This window comes from Nicotiana tomentosiformis, chromosome 10 (genome assembly GCF_000390325.3).
Source record: "Nicotiana tomentosiformis chromosome 10, ASM39032v3, whole genome shotgun sequence".
In the NCBI taxonomy this organism is placed as follows: domain Eukaryota; kingdom Viridiplantae; phylum Streptophyta; class Magnoliopsida; order Solanales; family Solanaceae; genus Nicotiana; species Nicotiana tomentosiformis.
In genome coordinates this window covers 25712145-25730132 of record NC_090821.1, presented here as the reverse complement: position 1 = coordinate 25730132, position 17988 = coordinate 25712145, and the positions used below count along the sequence as shown (strand labels likewise).

The window sequence follows — 17988 nt, the reverse complement described above, 5'->3', positions numbered from 1 at the left end:
GAGAGGTAGAAGGGGTGAGGCGAGTGATGAAGGAGGCTGGAAAACTCTTAGGTATGGTGGATGAGCCGGTAATGGCAAGTGGAGGAAGAGCAGATGTCCGGGAGTTCGAAGTATTGGCGAGGAAGGAATCTATAAAAGAAAAAAAAAAGACCTGTATGCCCTTGGATTAGTGTATCGGTCTGACAAAACAAGTTAAACCAGTTCACTAGCAAAAATAATTCACGCCCACAAAAAGTGAAAAGAAGTTTATCATCACGTTGAGGCAAAGGGAGTCTTTCGAGGGAGACTACGATGGTAATAAAAGGGACAACCTTTGCTCTAGGGGGCTAGAAAATCCAGGAAGCTCGTGTGACACTTGAAACTGAGAAAAATCTTGATAATAGAGGAAGGGTCGCGTGCCTTAGAAGGGGGTTGAAAATCAATGACTCCCTTTCTGTCCATATTATCGTGACAATCAAATCTAGGCATATGATAATTGAAAACATAGATAATCTACCGAAACCAACTTGAGGCAACATGGATGGGGCTATCGTACCGAAACCAACTTGAGGCATAATGGTTAATTCAGCTTTCATTATTTCACTAATATAATAGATTGATAAATGTTATTCTAAAAATGACTATTATTTTATTCAAATTTTGAATCAATAAACTATATCTTTCACTCAGCTTTGCTTATTAACACCATGTCAACTTGATATATAATCTAATTTATTTTTGTCACTTGTTAAAAAATTTCTTATAAAAATGTCATTTGTATTCAGAAGAAGTTGAGCACCACTGATAAAACGAATTGAATTCTTGATCATTCTTCATTTTGTGTACCGGTAGTCTTGTTTTCTTTCTTCCTTTCTTTTTTTTTGCCGGTTACCTCTCACATAAAGTTGTAAACTGTATTTTGTAGCTTATTAGGTTATAAAAATTTCTACTTGTCTCTCTAGTATTTTTCACCATCATTGGTCTTGAGATAAATTTGATAGTCACCAAGTATATTTGATAGAATAAGGAAAGATGTTGTTTAGGAGTAATATTCATTATGTTTAGTTACTTATAATCTGGTATTCATAGACCTTTAAGTTGTTGAATAGCTGTAAAAATCTATGTTACTCGGACTCTTCATAGACGCCGTCGGGTGCGTGTCGGATCCTCCAAAAGTAGTGCGTTTTTGAAGGATCCGACACGTTTGTGGCAACATTTTTGGAGAGTCCCGAGTAACATAGGTAAAAATAGGGACCATGTTATAGGCTGAAGATCTTTTGTTCTTAAACCAACTTTTTACATTATGGTTATTGACTTTTAGGAAGTAGTCCTATCATGTTAGAACTTGTAGTAATTAAATAATTCTGAAGACAACTTTTACTCCTATCTTATTTCAAGGAAGGTTTTACGTGTGATTATTCCTAATCATGAAAGTTGTTCAATTAAAGTTAAGGGAAAAATTCGAATGCAAAAACTAAGGCCAAGTTTCCTTTTATTTTTCTGTTGAAGGTCAAGGATCACGATTGGCACTTTTATTCGTAGTACACGGAGAAGTAAAATTATAGATATTATTTATTTCCAATCACCGTTTTGACAAAAATTTTTTGAACAACTATCCACCCAATCACTATATAGAAACAATTGGTGTGTAAGTTCCTACAACTATAGTATTCCCCATAATCAATCCTCATATTATAAAATAAAAGAACTATTGCTGGATGGGAAAGCTCATATTGAAGCACTGTCATAGAAAACTTTTCATATTCTCCTACCTTAATCTGGATGTTAGTTATCCTACCTATCTTAGGTAGATATATTTATTAATAATTAAATCAGAAAATAAAGTTTTTCTTTTGTGTTCAAGGCTGAAAGCCTTTACCACGTGCCCTCCATTGACACCCTCACCCCAGAAATGAAATAATGGTGGATTATGTAGATAGCCAAGCTACTAAAAGATAATGATGAGCTATCCTCTCCCTGTCCTAAGTTTTCAGAGAAACAATTGATGTAGTGATTATAGGAACCCTCACTTAAGGAATTGCAGTCTGTAGCCTAATGACTTCAGCTGCTCAACTAATTGCACAAATTCATGCAGAAGTAGGTATATATTTATTTATGTTTTGTTGGCTAAATCTGCACATTTAAGCTGCATATAGTTATGATAACGTTCGATCATATGTTCTAGTATTTCTTTGAAATAGTTCTGTGCAATTCGTTGAATTAATATGCTATTAACAATCTACAGTGTGGTGCAATCTCCTGGGTCTAAGCGGTCAGAAGCATTGCTTGAGCCAAAGGAAACTATTGTCCTTACTCCTAAGAATGTGCAGGTATTTGTTGTTTGTTGTGCGCGCAACTATTGCAAATTTCTTTGACATTTTACTTTTGGAGAGCCAATTTTATTTCTTGATGTATGGGTTTTCTTTGCCAATTTCTTTGCCCTTTTGTCTTTTTGTTTTCTTGAGCCGAGGGTCTTTCGGAAATAACCTCTCTACTTCTTCGGGGTAGGGGTAAGGTCTGCGTACACACTACCCTCCCCACACCCCATTAGTGGGATTTCACTGGGTGGTTGTTGTTGTTGTTGTTGTTGATGTATGGGTTTTCAGAAACTTATGGTGTTATTATTGATGCTTCTGTATCTCAGGCACTAAGAACACTTTTCAACATTTCTCATCGACTGCATTGTTAGATCGTTATGTAAATAATATGAATTAGTCCTAGTCCCACATAGAATAGGAATATGATATGTATTGTATAAACAGGGCTCATTGTATTATAATTAAAATAGAATATCAATAATAGATTTTTCTCCCGTGCTTTCTCACATGGTATCAGAGCATTAGTGAGAAACTTATCGCTGTGCATCATTCCAGCGACTTCCGGGAAGAAAGACCTCGTCGCCGTGCAATTTTCCGGCGACTTAAGAGGTTGTATGCAACAAAATCACTTTCCGTTGGTGTTGTGAAAAAACCAACACCATCACAACTCCTTAGGCTCAGGCGACCAAACCCCAGTCAACCCCATAAAATACCTTCCCACGCGCCCTCACGCGCCAAACAAAGAAAAAAAAAATTTCCGTCTCGTGGAGCCCTTTCCGGCCACTTTTTGAAAAAATTTCTTTAGGACAGCTGGCTCGCAAGGGAATTTCGAGTCTATCCATTCTGGTTACACCAAATTCTGATGACTTTTTTATTTCCGGGCGAGCTACAGTGTTTTCGGTGATCAGTGAACAATAACTGAACAGTGAACTGTAGTTTCTCTTATATTTTGGGAGTCAGCTAGGGCTGGGTCAGATCTGAAAATCTCCGAAAAATCAAAATTTTCCGGTAAAATATTCCAGCAAGTTTAATCGTCTTTCACATTTTATGCAAGTACTTTCTGGACGCATTCTCTTTGGACATCATACTTGTCTATACTTGGAGGTTGTTAGAAGTTTGGTCGTAACAAAATGGGAACCGATATTTTGAATGGTTAGATGGTTTCTTTACCGGATTATGCTGAGTTCCTTCAGTACAAAGCACATAAGCAGACATCTTCTGTTATTCAAACAGGTAATAGCGTGACTTGTGTCTCCCAATCTTCATCCTCCGAGTCTTGGGTCATTGATTCAGGTGCATCTGATCACATTTCTGGTAACAAATCTGTTTTCACTACTATTTCATATTCTCAATCTCAGTCTCTTCCAACAATCACAATGGCTAATGGGTCTCAAACCATGGCAACTTGAATAGGTCAAGCTAGTCCACTTCCTTCCTTTCCTTTAGATTTAGTTCTTTATGTTCCGGGTAGTCCTTTTAATCTCATAGCCGTTAGTCGCTTAGCCAAATCACTTAAATGCTCTGTTTTATTTCTTGATGACCTTGTTTTTATGCAGGAACGCAGTACAGGGCGTATCATTGGTACCGAGCGTGAATCAGATGGTCTTTATTACCTTATCCTTGCAAAATCACATGGACTCACATCGTGTCTTCCTTCAACAACTTGTCCTGTTACTGATTCACCAGATTTATTACATAAACGGTTGGGACATCCCAGTTTGTCAAAACTTCAAAAAATGGTGCCTGGTTTATCTCACTTGTCCACTCTAGAGTGTGAGTCATGTCAGCTCGGTAAGCATACCCGCTCCCATTTTCCTCGGCGTCTTGATAATCGAGCAATGTCACCTTTTACTTTAGTCCATTCAGATGCTTAGGGTCCTAGTCGGGTCAGTTCTACCTTGGGATTCCGCTACTTTGTCAGTTTCATTGATGATTATTCTAGGTGTACTTGGATATTTTTGATTTAAAATCGATCTAAATTGTTTTGTATATACCGGACCTTCCATGCTGAAATTCAAAATCAATTTGGGGTTTCTATCCGTACATTTCGTAGTGATAATGCCCTAGAGTATTTGTCTTCCCCATTTCATCAGTTTATGAGCTTTCATGGGATTATTCATCAAACATCTTGTCCATACACATCCCAACAAAATGGGGTAGCTAAAAGAAAGAATAGATATGTTATTGAAACTGCTCGTACCCTACTCATACAATCTCATGTTCCGTTGCATTTTTGGGGGGGATACAGTTCTTACATCTTGCTATCTTATTAATCGTATGCCATCTTCAGCTATCCAGAATCAAGTTCCATTCTCTGTCCTGTTTCCCTACTTACCTTTGTTCTCTCTTCCACCCCGTGTCTTTGGGAGCGCGTGTTTTGTTCATAACCTTACTCTAGGAAAAGATAAGTTAGCTCCTCGTGCTCTTAAATGCGTATTTCTGGGTTACTCGAGAACGCAAAAGGGATATCGATGCTATTCACCTGACCTCCAGCGGTACCTTATGTCTGCTGATGTTACCTTCTTTGAAACCCAATCATACTTCACAGGTCCAGGTAATCACTTAGATATTTTTGAGGTGCAACCAGTTCCATCTTTTGGAGATTCAGTTACTATTTCCCATTCTTCTTCCTCTATAACTCCAGCTTCACCACCTACAGCTCCAGTTGCAGCTCCACCACCTCTAGCTCTAGTGCCACCACTTAGTCCAGTTCAACCTTCTGCAGCTCCACCATTCCTGACTTATCATCGTCGTCCGTGCCCAGCATCAGGCCAACTTATTCACGTACTGCACCTGACCCGACTAGTACTGCGGACTTGTCTCCTCTTGGTCAGCCGATTGCACTACGAAAAAGTATACGGTCCACACTTAATCCTAATCCCCATTATGTCGGTTTAAGTTGCCGTCGTCTGTCATCACCCCATTGTGTATGATTGACGAGATGTCTGCTTTACATACGAGTGGTACTTGGGAGCTTGTTCCTCTTCCTTCGGGTAAATCGACTGTTGGTTGTCGTTGGGTGTATGCAGTCAAAGTTGGTCTAGATGGCTAGGTTGATCGACTTAAGGTTCGTCTCTTTGCCAAAGGGTATACTCAAATATTTGGGTTCGATTACAGTGATACTTTCTCTCCCGCGGCTAAAATAGCATCAGTCTGCCTTTTTCTATCCATGGCTGCTGTTCGCCATTGGCCTCTCTATCAGTTGGACATTAAGAATGCTTTTCTTCACGGTAACCTTGAGGATGAGGTTTATATGGAGCAACCACTTGGTTTTGTTGCTCAGGGGAGTCTAGTGGCCTTGTATGTCGGTTGCGTAGGGCCCTCTATGGTCTAAAGCAGTCTCCTCGAGCCTGCTTTGGTAAGTTCAACACAGTTATTCAGGAGTTTGACATGACTCGTAGTGAAACTGATCACTCTGTGTTTTATCGGCATTCTACTTCAAATCTCAGTATTTATCTGGTGGTTTATGTTGATGATATTGTTATTACCGGCAATGATCAGGTCTGATAGTGTTAAAGTGCTGGGCAGATATGTATCATCAACGGAAGTATGCCTTATTCTGATAGACGTTCTACGTTTGGATATTGTATTTTAGTAGGAGGTAATTTGGTGTCTTGGAAGAGCAAGAAACAGAATGTGGTGGCTCGGTCTAGTGCAGAAGCAGAATATCGAGCAATGGTTGTGGCAACATGTGAGCTAGTTTGGATCAAACATTTGCTTAATGAGTTGAAATTTGGTGAGAGCAGCAAGATGGAACTTGTGTGTGATAATCAAGTTGCCCTTCATATTGCATCAAACCCGGTGTTCCATGAGAGAACTAAAGACATTGAGATTGACTGTCACTTCGTAAGAGAAAAGATACTCTCAGGAGATATTGCTACAAAGTTTGTGAAGTCGAATGATCAGCCTGTAGATATTTTCACCAAGTCCCTTACTGGTCCACGTATTAGCTACATATGTAACAAGCTCGGTACATATGATTTGTATGCACCGACTTGAGGGGGGTGTTAGATAATTATGTAAATAATATGAATTAGTCCTAGTCCCACATAGAATAGGAGTATGATATGTATTGTATAAATAGGGCTCATTGTATTATAATTAAAATATAATATCAATAATAGATTTTTCTCACTTTTTATTTCATGATGTATGGGTTTTCAGAAACTTATGGTGATGCTTCTGTATCTCAGGCACTAAGAACACTTTTCAACATATCTCATCGACTGCATAATGTTTTAGGTCCTTCATGGAGCTTGGTGAGTTAGTCCACCATCTGCATCTACCGAAAGGTTAGAACTGCAAGCTCCTAATATTTGCTTTTGCTAAATATGTGCAGGTACTGGAGACTCTAGCTTCTCTTGACCGAGCTATTCATTCTCCACATGCAACTACACAGGTAATATTGGGTGTCAACAAAGGAAAGGGCTAATTACTCTTCAATTATTATTTTTGGAGATTGATTGGACCAATCTCTAAAATTGAATTGACCTACTTCAACACTAATAGGCTAGTGTCCTTAAAGAGTTACTTACACTGTAGTATAGAAAGCTTCGAATTATTCAATGAAACTCTAGTAGAAAAATGCAGTTCCTGAATGCTTACTTCATATCCTTTTGAGTTATGGCCTCTTTTAATTTTCATTGGCTTTCTCAACGGAAAGCCGTGAAAATAGCCTCCTGCACTTCGGTAAGACTGCGTATGATAGACCCTTGTGGTCCGACCCTTCCTCGGACTGCCCTTTCTTTTCTCAACGTAAACAGTCTAATTATGAGTAAAACGTGGAAAAGATAAATAGAATGCTATAGTTTGGAGTAAGGGGAAAAACGGAAGATTTTAATAGCTCTCGGTTTTCTCTCTATTACTACAAGCAAACAATTCCGAGTAAGCAGGGAATGGGTTCTGGAAATGACATAGCAGCTAATAAAAATACAGTATGAGCTATAATTTACAACTCTTACCTATCAAAATTTACTAGCTGTCCCTATCATTATGGCTGTATGTGTCACCACTGTAGGCTGAAAAATCTACTTATTCATCCACTTTAATTACCATGATGCAGGAGGTCTCCACAGCTGTGCCAAAGCTTACAAGAGATTCTTCTGGTCAATATAGTGATTTTCATATTCTTTCTTCCTTAAATTCTCAGGTGCTTGAGTTCCCCTTTTTCTTCTCATTTCACTGTTTAACTTATTATCATTTGTATATAAATTCAAAAGTTAACTTCTTTATGAAGCTGTTTGAGAGCTCTGCTCTGATGCATGTAGCTGCTGTCAAGTCACTGCTTTCTGCTCTACGTCAGTTGTCACATCAGTGTATGTCTGCAGCTGTGAGTGGCTTTGGCCCACCGTCAAGTCAAAAAAGTGGAAGCATCTGTTTCTCAGTAGAGAGAATGTTATCGATCCTAGTCAATAACGTGCATAGTATGTCCTGACAACTATTTTTCCTATGTTTTTTCCCCTATCTGTTGTTAGTTGTTACACATGAAACATGCACTGTATGCTCTGAGTTTATAACTATCTGTTTCAATTTTTTGGAAGGTGACATCAAGTATAATTGGTCACTTATTTATTTCTCTATTTATTCTTCTAAAATTGTTTAAACTAAGAGGGCGCATTGCAGCTGAAATGCTATAGGATCAGATATTTTAGCTATCAGGTAGGCTGTAAATGTTCTTGACTTCCTTGTCATTATCGTGGTTGTTGAAGATATAATTAAGTAAATGGAAGTGTGTCCTTTCCAATAGTTTAAGCTTTTAGGTAATATGGACCCACAATTTTATAGTGGTGGTCACTTGACTATGGGGAACTTATTATTCAATAAGTACCTGCAGAATTCTATGTTATATACTGCTGTTTCAAACTTCTGCTTCAAAATTATAGGTATTAACTAAAGCGTACATGAGCTATGAGACACATCACTGGAAGAGCATACTTAGGGAATGTTCAGACTACACCCACTTTAGCCTTCTGGATTGTTTTGTTATTCACAATCATGACTACCCGATGCATATGAGTTGGCTTAAAAGTTGAAGACTAGGATATGTTTTGGAGACGTCCAAAGTAAAAAATGTATATTGGTATTGCATGACTTGACCTGCATGTCATCTGTTTTATTGTTCATGTATGCGAAAAGAGAAAACACTTCTCATTGACTTGATTAAGTAATAATATACAAGTGGTGCTCCTTATATCTAACGCCCATGACAGAGGGTGGGCTGATGAAGGTGGATTAAAGAGGACTGTCGGGCTTCTTCGTTAGCAAGCTTTCGAAGAAGGGGTGCACATGACACCGTAGGCGAATCCCATATCAAAATGGAAGAGGAAAGTGAAGAGCTTTATAAGGCATAGGATAGGACAAGTTCACATGGTTGCGCTCTTTTGGACTCGATGATGACGAGCGTAAGATGATGTAGACATCCTTGTTATTTACTTAATCATCAAGAAGAGTTGGTAGCACTTCAGTTCAGATTGATCATGAGGGACAACTTCTCTTGATCACTCATTTTTTCTTCAATTCGAGGACCCAAGAAGCAAATCCGTGAGGTCTGTTGGACCGAAGCGGATAATACATGCCATGGGCTTGGGCTTTGACAAATATGTCAATGTCCCTAAACTGGGGTGGTACATGATTGACAACTGTGAGAAGGCATGAGAGAAAATATGTTATTGATATTGGATAATAAATACAATACCAGAGGTCCCTATTTATAGCTATACACTACAAGGAGATATTACTGCTCTTCCAATATGGGACAAGACTACACTATACATATTTGTAAACTAACACTCCCCCTCAAGCCGGTGCATACACATCATATGTACCGAGCTTGTTACACATGTAACTAATACGAAAACCAGTAAGAGGCTTAGTGAAAATATCTGTTAGTTGATCATTCGACTTTACAAACTTTGTAACAATATCTCCTGAAAGTATTTTTTCTCTGACAAAGTGACAGTCGATCTCAATGTGTTTAGTCCTCTCATGGAACACCGGATTTGACGGAATATGAAGAGCAACTTGGTTATCACACACTAGTTCCATCTTGCTGATTTCTCCAAACTTTAACTCCTTGAGCAACTACTTGACCCAAACTAACTCACACGTCGCCATAGCCATGGCCCGATATTCGGCTTCGGCGCTAGATCGAGCAACTACATTCTGTTTCTTGCTCTTCCACGAGACCAAATTACCTCCTACTAGAACATAATATCCAGACGTAGAACGTCTATAAAAAGGCGATCCTGCCCAATCAGCATCTGTGTACCCAACAATCTGCTCGTGGCCTCGATCCTCGAATAGTAATCCTTTGCCTGGAGCTGACTTTATATACCGAAGAATGCGAACAACTGCATCCCAATGACTATCACATGGAGAATCAAACAAATTGACAAGTGAGGCTTGCTCAGTTGGTAAAATCACCTCCACCTACGACCGTTAGGTCCCGGGTTCGAGTTGCCTGGAGCTGACTTTATATACCGAAGAATGCGAACAACTGCATCCCAGTGACTATCACAGGGAGAATCCATAAACTGACTTACAACACTCACCGGAAAAGAAATGTCAGGTCTAGTCACTGTGAGGTAATTCAATTTGCCAACCAACCTCCTATATCTCGTAGGGTCTCTAAGAGGCTCCCCCTGTCCAGGCAGAAGCTTAGCATTCGGATCCATAGGAGAGTCAATAGGTCTGCAACCCATCATTCCAGTCTCCTCAAGAATGTCTAAGGCATACTTCCGCTGTGAAATAACAATACCTGAGCTAGACTGAGCGACCTCAATACCTAGAAAATACTTCAATCTGCCCAGATCCTTAGTCTGGAAGTGCTGAAAGAGATGTTGCTTCAGATTAGTAATACCATTCTGATCATTACCAGTAATAACAATATCATCGACATAAACCACTAGATAAATACACAGATTAGGAGCAGAATGCAGATAAAACACAGAGTGATCAGCCTCACTACGAGTCATACCGATCTCCTGAATAATTGTGTTGAACTTACCAAACCAAGCTCGAGGGGACTGTTTCAAACCATATAGTGACCTGCGCAATCTGCACACACAACCATTAAACTCCCCCTGAGCAACAAAACCAGGTGGTTGCTCCATATAAACTTCTTCCTCAAGATCACCGTGGAGAAAAGCATTCTTAATGTTTAACTGATAAAGAGGCCAATGACGTACAACAGCCATGGACAAAAAGAGACGAACAAATGCTACTTTAGCCACGGGAGAGAAAGTATCACTATAATCAAGCCCAAAAATATGAGTATATCCTTTTGCAACAAGACGAGCCTTAAGCCGATCAACCTGGCCATCCGGCCCGACTTTGACTGCATAAACCCAACGACAACCAACAGTAGACTTACCTGCAGGAAGAGGAACAAGCTCCCAGGTGCCACTCGCATATAAAGCAGACATCTCGCCAATCATAGCATGTCGCCATCCTGGATGAGATAGTGCCTCACCTGTAGACTTAGGGATAGAAACAGTGGACAAAGAAGATATAAAGGCATAATGAGGTGACGGCAGACGATGATAACTTAAACCGACATAGTGAGGATTAAGATTAAGTGTGGATCGTACACCTTTGCGGAGTGCAATTGGTTGACTAAGAGGAGACAAGTCCGTAGTAGGTGCAGAATCTGATGCGGGGCGTGAATCACCTGGGCCTGATGCTGGGTGTGGACGACGATGATAAGTCAAGAGTGGTGGAGCTGCAGAAGGTTGAACTGGATTATGTGGAGGAACTGGAGCTATAGGTGGTGGAGCTACAACCGGAGCTGTAGGTGGTACAACCGGAGCTATAGGTGGTGGAGCTACAACTGGAGCTATAGGTGGTGGAGCTACAACTGGAGCTGTAGGTGGTGGAGCTGGAGTGACTGAATCTCCAAAAGATGAAACTTGTAGTACCTCAGAAATATCTAAGTGATGACCTGAACATGTGAAGTATGATTGGGTTTCAAAGAAGGTAACATCAGCGGACATAAGGTACCGTTGGAGGTCAGGAGAGTAGCATCGATACCCTTTTTGTGTTCTCGAGAAACCCAGAAATACGCACTTAAGAGCACGAGAAGCTAACTTATCTGTTCCTGGAGTAAGGTTATGGACAAAACAAGTGCTTCCAAAGATACGGGGTGGAAGAGAGAACAAAGGTAAGTGGGGAAACATGACAGAGAATGGAACTTGGTTCTGGATAGCTGAAGATGGCATACGATTAATAAGATAGCAAGATGTAAGAACTGCATCCCCCCAAAAACGCAACGGAGCATGTTGTATGAGTAGGGTACAAGCAATTTCAAACATCTGAATGAACTAAAGTGCACCTAGAATAATCATCAATGAAACTGACAAAGTAGCGGAATCCCAAGGTGGAACTGACCCGACTAGGACCCCAAACATCTGAATGAACTAAAGTAAAAGGTGATCTACTCGATTATCAAGACGCCGAGGGAAATGGGAGCGGGTATGCTTACCAAGCTGACATGACTCACACTCTAGAGCTGACAAGTGAGATAAACCAGATACCATTTTCTGAAGTTTTGACAAACTGGGATGTCCCAACCGTTTATGTAATAAATCTGGTGAATCAGTAACAGGACAAGTTGTAGAAGGAAGACAAGATGTGAGTCCATGTGATTTAGCAAGGATAAGGTAATAAAGTCCGTTTGATTCACGCCCGGTACCAATGATCCGCCCCGTACTGCGTTCCTGTATAAAAACATGGTCATCAAGAAATAAAACAACGCATTTAATTGATTTGACTAAGCGACTAACAACTATGAGATTAACAGGACCATTGGGAACATAAAGGACTGAATCTAAAGGTAAGGAAGGAAGTGGGCTTGCATGACCTATTGCAGTTGCCATGGTTTGAGATCCATTGGCCATTGTGACTTTTGGAAGAGATTGAGAATACGAAATAGTAGTGAAAAGAGATTTGTTACCAGAAATATGATCTGATGCACCTGAATCAATGACCCAAGACTCAGAGGATGAAGATTGGGAGAAACAAGTCTCACTATTACCTGTTTGAACAACAGAAGCTATCTCAGAAGATGTCTGCTTACATGCTTTATACTGAAGGTGAAGGAACTCAATATACTCTGCTAAAGAAACCATCCGACTATTCAAAACATCGGTTCCCATGTCGCTACAATTTGTAGTAGTATGGTTAACTTTAAATAGTGGAAATAAGTAACTCTTGTGAAAAAACTGAAGAAATAGCTTGAAAAACACTGTTTACAGCAGGAAAACAGAACATTGTTCTGTGCCGAAAAGACTGTTTACGACGGAAACACTGTAGCTCGCCGGAAAATTCCAAAGTTGTCGGAATTTGTCGTAACCAGGATGGATAGACTTGGAATTCCTTTGCTAGCAAGCTGTCCTTAAGAAATGTTTTCAAAAATGGCCAGAAAGGTCACTGTTCATGCCGGAAAAATATAAAAGTGGTCGGAATTTGATTTGAATTAGATGGATAGGCTCGGAATTTTGAGGAGAGCACACTGTCCTGAAGAAGCTTAGCGAATAAATGGCCGGAACCCTTGCCGGAAAAGTTGTTGTTGCCGCCTCGTGAGCGTGGCGGCTTTTCTGCCGGATAAAATTTCAGGGGTTGGTCGTCGGAGGGTGATCTACCACGTGGTGGTGTTGGTTTTAGCGCAACACCGACATAAAGTGACTTTCACTTAGACAAGCCTTAGGTCACCGGAAAAATTGCACGATGACTAAGTTCTTTCTTCCAGGTTAACTGGAATGACGCACAACGATCTTTTCTCACTAATGCTCTGATACCATGTGAGAAGGCACGGGAGAAAATATGTTATTGATATTGGATAATAAATACAATACAAGAGGTCCCTATTTATAGCTATACACTACAAGGAGATATTATTCTTCTTCCAATGTGGGACAAGACTACACTATACATACTTGTAAACTAACAACAACCAACCCGTACTACCCATCGAGTGAACTCTGAACTCGCTGACTGAATTGCTTTTAACATTGAATTTATATCACAATTTTATAATGAGCAAGGTAAATTATGTAATTGAATCCGTATTCATATAATGATCTGATAAAGAGCAAGGTACACAAATGTGTGGGGCATTCAATGTTAGAAGAAGCGGAACTCACCTGGATCTGCAAAGGGTTAGGTACTAGCCAAACATCTCGTCCTGACGCGCTAGTCTCTACAGAATAGTAAGTAGATGCCCGAAGACTAAGTGTCACCCTCATGGTACTCAGTAAGTCACATTGACTACCCCCTATGCGGTGCTGAAAAACTTACTAAATAAAAATATGAAATGCAATAATACCCTTGTATAACATTTTATAATTTGATAGTTGACATTTAACTGAAAGCTTAACCGATAACTGAAACTGAAATTGAAAGCTGATAACTGATAACTGATAGTCTGTATAGTATTGAAAACTGATAGCTGAGGAATGTTTTGTAATTAATAAGGTATCCTCAAGAATATTCTACAATATTTTCCTTATTCAAGCCAATGAATCAAGACAAGTATTCTCTTGATATTCTAACCGGCTCCATCCATCTCAAGGAGGAGAAACGAACTTCAGTTTGCTTATTTTGAAAACATAGAAAGTAGTAGTGAATCTGTCTCTGATATAATGTTAATAAAATGGACCTTGGGCCAAATTCAATCTCAGAAGCTAGCTCATGAAGTTGATTGCTCAAGGTTACATAAGGAGACAACATCCATTCCTTCAACCACATACTGATAATCTCAAATATTTGTCAAGAATCTATTAACATATACTTAGCTGCACTTTTCAAAAATACACACACACACATTATCTGTATGTTTAACCTTTTCAAAATTTCATTATCTTTTCTCGTTACAGTTAAATTATGGTAATCTTCTATAACAGGGGTGGGGCCATTATGGGATGAAGTTATTTGCCACTTTATTGAGGTAATCTAATCCCTAATTTCATAATTTATGGTTGCATTTGTTATGTTTGCTCTAATGTCTTCATGTTTTTGTAGCTTACTGATAGTTCAAATCAGCATGTGAGAACTATAGCACTGAATGCAATGGATCAATCTATTTCCGCTGTTTTAGGATCTAATCAGCTCCAGGAACATGCATCATCCAAGCTCCAGGGTGCATGCAATGATGTGAGAATTAACCTTCCATTCAAAGGTCATGATATTTTGCATGCTAGGTGGTAATAATCTTTACTTTGGGCAAACTCTCTAGGTACAAACTGAGAATATAGAGTTGAGGTCACTGGAGTGTGCTGTCATTTCTCCACTGAAAGTGCTATATTCTTCAGCTCAGAACATCGATGTTCGTGCTGGATCTCTGAAAATTCTTCTTCACGTTTTAGAGGTAGTGTTATCCAAGTTACTGTTTTACTCCATAGCACTGATACACAGATGCAGAACTCTCTCTTGTGATCCTCTCTCACTACTGTTTTTATCTTTTTAATGATTTATATTCTTTCAGAGACATGGAGAAAAGCTCCATTATAGCTGGCCAAATATTCTTGAATTGTTGAGGTGCTCATCTAGTACTTCGAGTTGCTTTTGGTCTTTAGAGCCATAGTTTATTCAGTCAAGAGAACTTTAAATCTTGGAATGACGCTTTCAGGTCAGTAGCAAACGCTGCCGAGAAGGATCTCATTACTCTTGGATTTCAGGTGACAACGCTAAACACTCAACAAAATTGAGGGTGCAAGTGAACTAGGCTTATCTCATGAGATTTGCGAGCTTGGGTCGATTTTGTCTTAACCAGCTCCTCCATTTATTTTGCTTAGTATTGATTGACTCAAGCCAGCTCAAGTTGCAAGGCATCCACCACACATGTTATTCCTTTTCCAATACAAAAAAGAGGAATGTCAATTTGGTTATTAGGGTTTTCATCGAAATATTATCATAGGAAATATCTTACTGATCCGGACAATGTTTACATAAAGTGGAATGTCTAAGTTGAATGTGGATCGTGCCTTCCACTTCTAATAGGCCATGAACTAGATCAGAATCATTCTCGACGAGTCCATATTCCTTTAGTGGTTTAACAACAAGCAAAGTATTTAGAGACGGCTTGATATTTCCCAGATGCTTTTCATTCGTTGACTAATTTCTTTTTTGTTGTCCTACCTTTTTTAAAGGCATTTTGAGGAAAAGTGTAAAGCTCAACCCCAGGCATTTTGAGGAAAAGTGTAAAGCTCAACCCCAAAATCATTCATATTTCGCCTCTACTCTTTCATCTCTTCTAAAATACCGCTTAAAATAACATGGTTGGTGGTACTGGTTTCCCTCCTTTATTGATGTTTAGGTTATGTTCAGTCCATATAAGATCAATTAGAATACTATCGCCCCACTCGTTATATTGTGGGTCCGATAGAAGGAGAAGAATAGGGGGCTTTTGATTGAGTTAGGACTGACTTTGTACAGTTGAAGAATTGCTCTTATTTCTAATTTCTTTTTGATGCACCTATTAGATTCCTATATGTATAGAAGATTCATTGTATTTTGTAGAGAACCATAGTTTTGTATAGATTCTCTACCTTATAGTATAGTTTTTGTATACAAATTTTTCCCACATTTAAAATTGCTTTACAAAAGAAGACGGGTTGGACAGAATGCTTCCACATAATTCATGGTGGCTCACTGATGCAATCAGTGTTGGCTATGTTCTACCATCTTAATGTTTACAATCTGAATGGTGTAACATACTTGAACGCGAAGGTTTAGCTTACATCTGCATCTTTGATTTGAACTGACTGCTACGTTTTCTTGAATAGAATCTTCGTGTCATCATGAATGATGGCCTTTCAACAGTACCTGCTGACTGCCTTCATGTGTAAGCTACTTTTGTGTTCCTGGACTTTGTCTACTTTTCTTCTCTTAGTTATTCCAGCTTCAGTAGAAGTTTTGAGCATTACATGTGCATAATGTTGGCAACCATGATCAATTTGCAAACATGTTGTATGTGTTTAAAATAAGAAAAAAGAAAACTTGACTGGGAGGGTCTCTCAGACAGCAATGGAAACGAACTCGATGAAGAGGGTCTCTCAGACAGCAGTAAGAATTAAGAAATAAACTTAAAAAGAAGAAAGACAAAAGAAACCAAATAGCACGAAAGCATCATTATTTATTAATGTTATTTTCTTTGCAGATGCATTGATGTCACTGGAGCATATAGTGCTCAGAATACTGAACTGAATATCAGTTTGACAGCAATTGGCCTTTTATGGACTTCCACAGATTTCATCATTAAGGGGTTTCTGCATAAACAGAATGAAGAAAAAGAATCAGGTAGAACCACGGGTTGTAAATAGGTGTTGGTTCTCCTATTAAAAGAGTGTTCTTTGACTTCTTCTCTTCTTCTAGATGAAAACTGAGTGTTTATCTGATTGCAGATAGTAATGGAATGAAGGAAGAACAGGCTCTAAGTTTCTCTGGGAAAGTTAACGACCAAGCACTCCAAATGAATATTGTAGACTGTGACAAATTGCTCTTTTCAATTTTTTCTTTATTACAAAATCTTGGTGCTGATGAAAGACCAGAGGTATTTGTATTTTATGTGCAATTAAGCTTTTTTCTTGTTACATTTTTTGAGCATATAGCTGATAGGCAACTAATCTAATAGGCTTTCAAGCCCTTTTCTCTTTAGTCTATTTATGATAAGTTCAAATTCAGGCGTTTGCTACTTTAATTCCGAGAGGCTTGTCGTAGCAAAACAAACTTATCTAGAATATCTGATAGGGAAATGTAATTTGCTAGAAACTAGACAACCTACTCAAATTATTGAAGATATGTACAATTTTATGCGCGACTGTTTGATCCAAATTAGCTCATGCGTTGCCATAGCCATTGCTCGATATGCTGCTTCTGCACTAGATGGAGCAACCACCTTCTGTTTCTTGATCTTTAAGGACACCAAATTACCTCCTACTAAAACAAAATATCCAGACGTAAAAGGGCTATCAGCATGTGATTTTGCCCAATCGGCATCTGTGTATCCAACTATTTGCTCATGGCCTCGATCCTTGAACAACAGTCCTTTGCCTGTGGCTGACCGAAAAATTCGGATAACTGCATCCCAAAGACTATCACAGGGAGAGTCTTTAAACTCACTTACAACACTTACGGGAAAGGAAATGTCAGGTCTAGTTACTTGGAGGTAATTTAACTTGATAACCATCCGCTTATATCTTTTAGGATCGCGAAGAGGCTCTCTTTATCCCGGCAGAAGTTTAGCATTCGGATAGTGTCAATCGGTCTACAACGCGTCATTCTTGTCTGCTCAAGAATGTCTAAGGCATGCTTCCGTTGTAAAATATCAATACCTAAGCTAGACTAAGCGACCCAATACCTAGAACATACTTCAATCTGCCCAGATCCTTAATTTGGAAGTGTTGGTAGACATAAACCACCAAATAAATACACAAATTTAAAGCGGAGTGCCGATAAAATACAGAGTGATCAACTTCACTACGAGTCATACCGAACTCTTGAATAACTATGCTGAGCTTACCAAACTAGGCTCGAGGAGACTATTTCAAACCATAGAGTGACCAGAGCAACCGACATACAAGGCTACTAGGCTCCCCCCGAGCAACAAATCAGGTGGTTGCTCATTGTGGAGAAAAACATTCTTAATATCCAGCCGATAGAGATGCTAATGGCGAACAACAACCATTTATAGAAAATG

The 17988-nt window shown here is 39.2% G+C and overlaps 1 protein-coding gene across 10 annotated transcripts in view; it reads left to right on the top strand.

Moving 5' to 3' along the window:
* LOC104117615 (uncharacterized) overlaps positions 1-17988 on the top strand; it is a 76065-nt gene that overhangs the window by 42117 nt on the left and 15960 nt on the right. For all 10 annotated transcript variants that reach the window (XM_070187544.1, XM_070187542.1, XM_070187550.1 and 7 more), the window contains 13 exons: positions 2225-2309; positions 6491-6556; positions 6637-6696; positions 7360-7446; positions 7534-7720; positions 14195-14238; positions 14313-14444; positions 14527-14658; positions 14776-14828; positions 14920-14968; positions 16076-16134; positions 16450-16589; positions 16694-16842. In XM_070187544.1, coding sequence (XP_070043645.1) covers positions 2225-2309; positions 6491-6556; positions 6637-6696; positions 7360-7446; positions 7534-7720; positions 14195-14238; positions 14313-14444; positions 14527-14658; positions 14776-14828; positions 14920-14968; positions 16076-16134; positions 16450-16589; positions 16694-16842 — 1243 coding nt within the window. The remainder of the gene's footprint in view (positions 1-2224; positions 2310-6490; positions 6557-6636; positions 6697-7359; positions 7447-7533; positions 7721-14194; positions 14239-14312; positions 14445-14526; positions 14659-14775; positions 14829-14919; positions 14969-16075; positions 16135-16449; positions 16590-16693; positions 16843-17988) is intronic.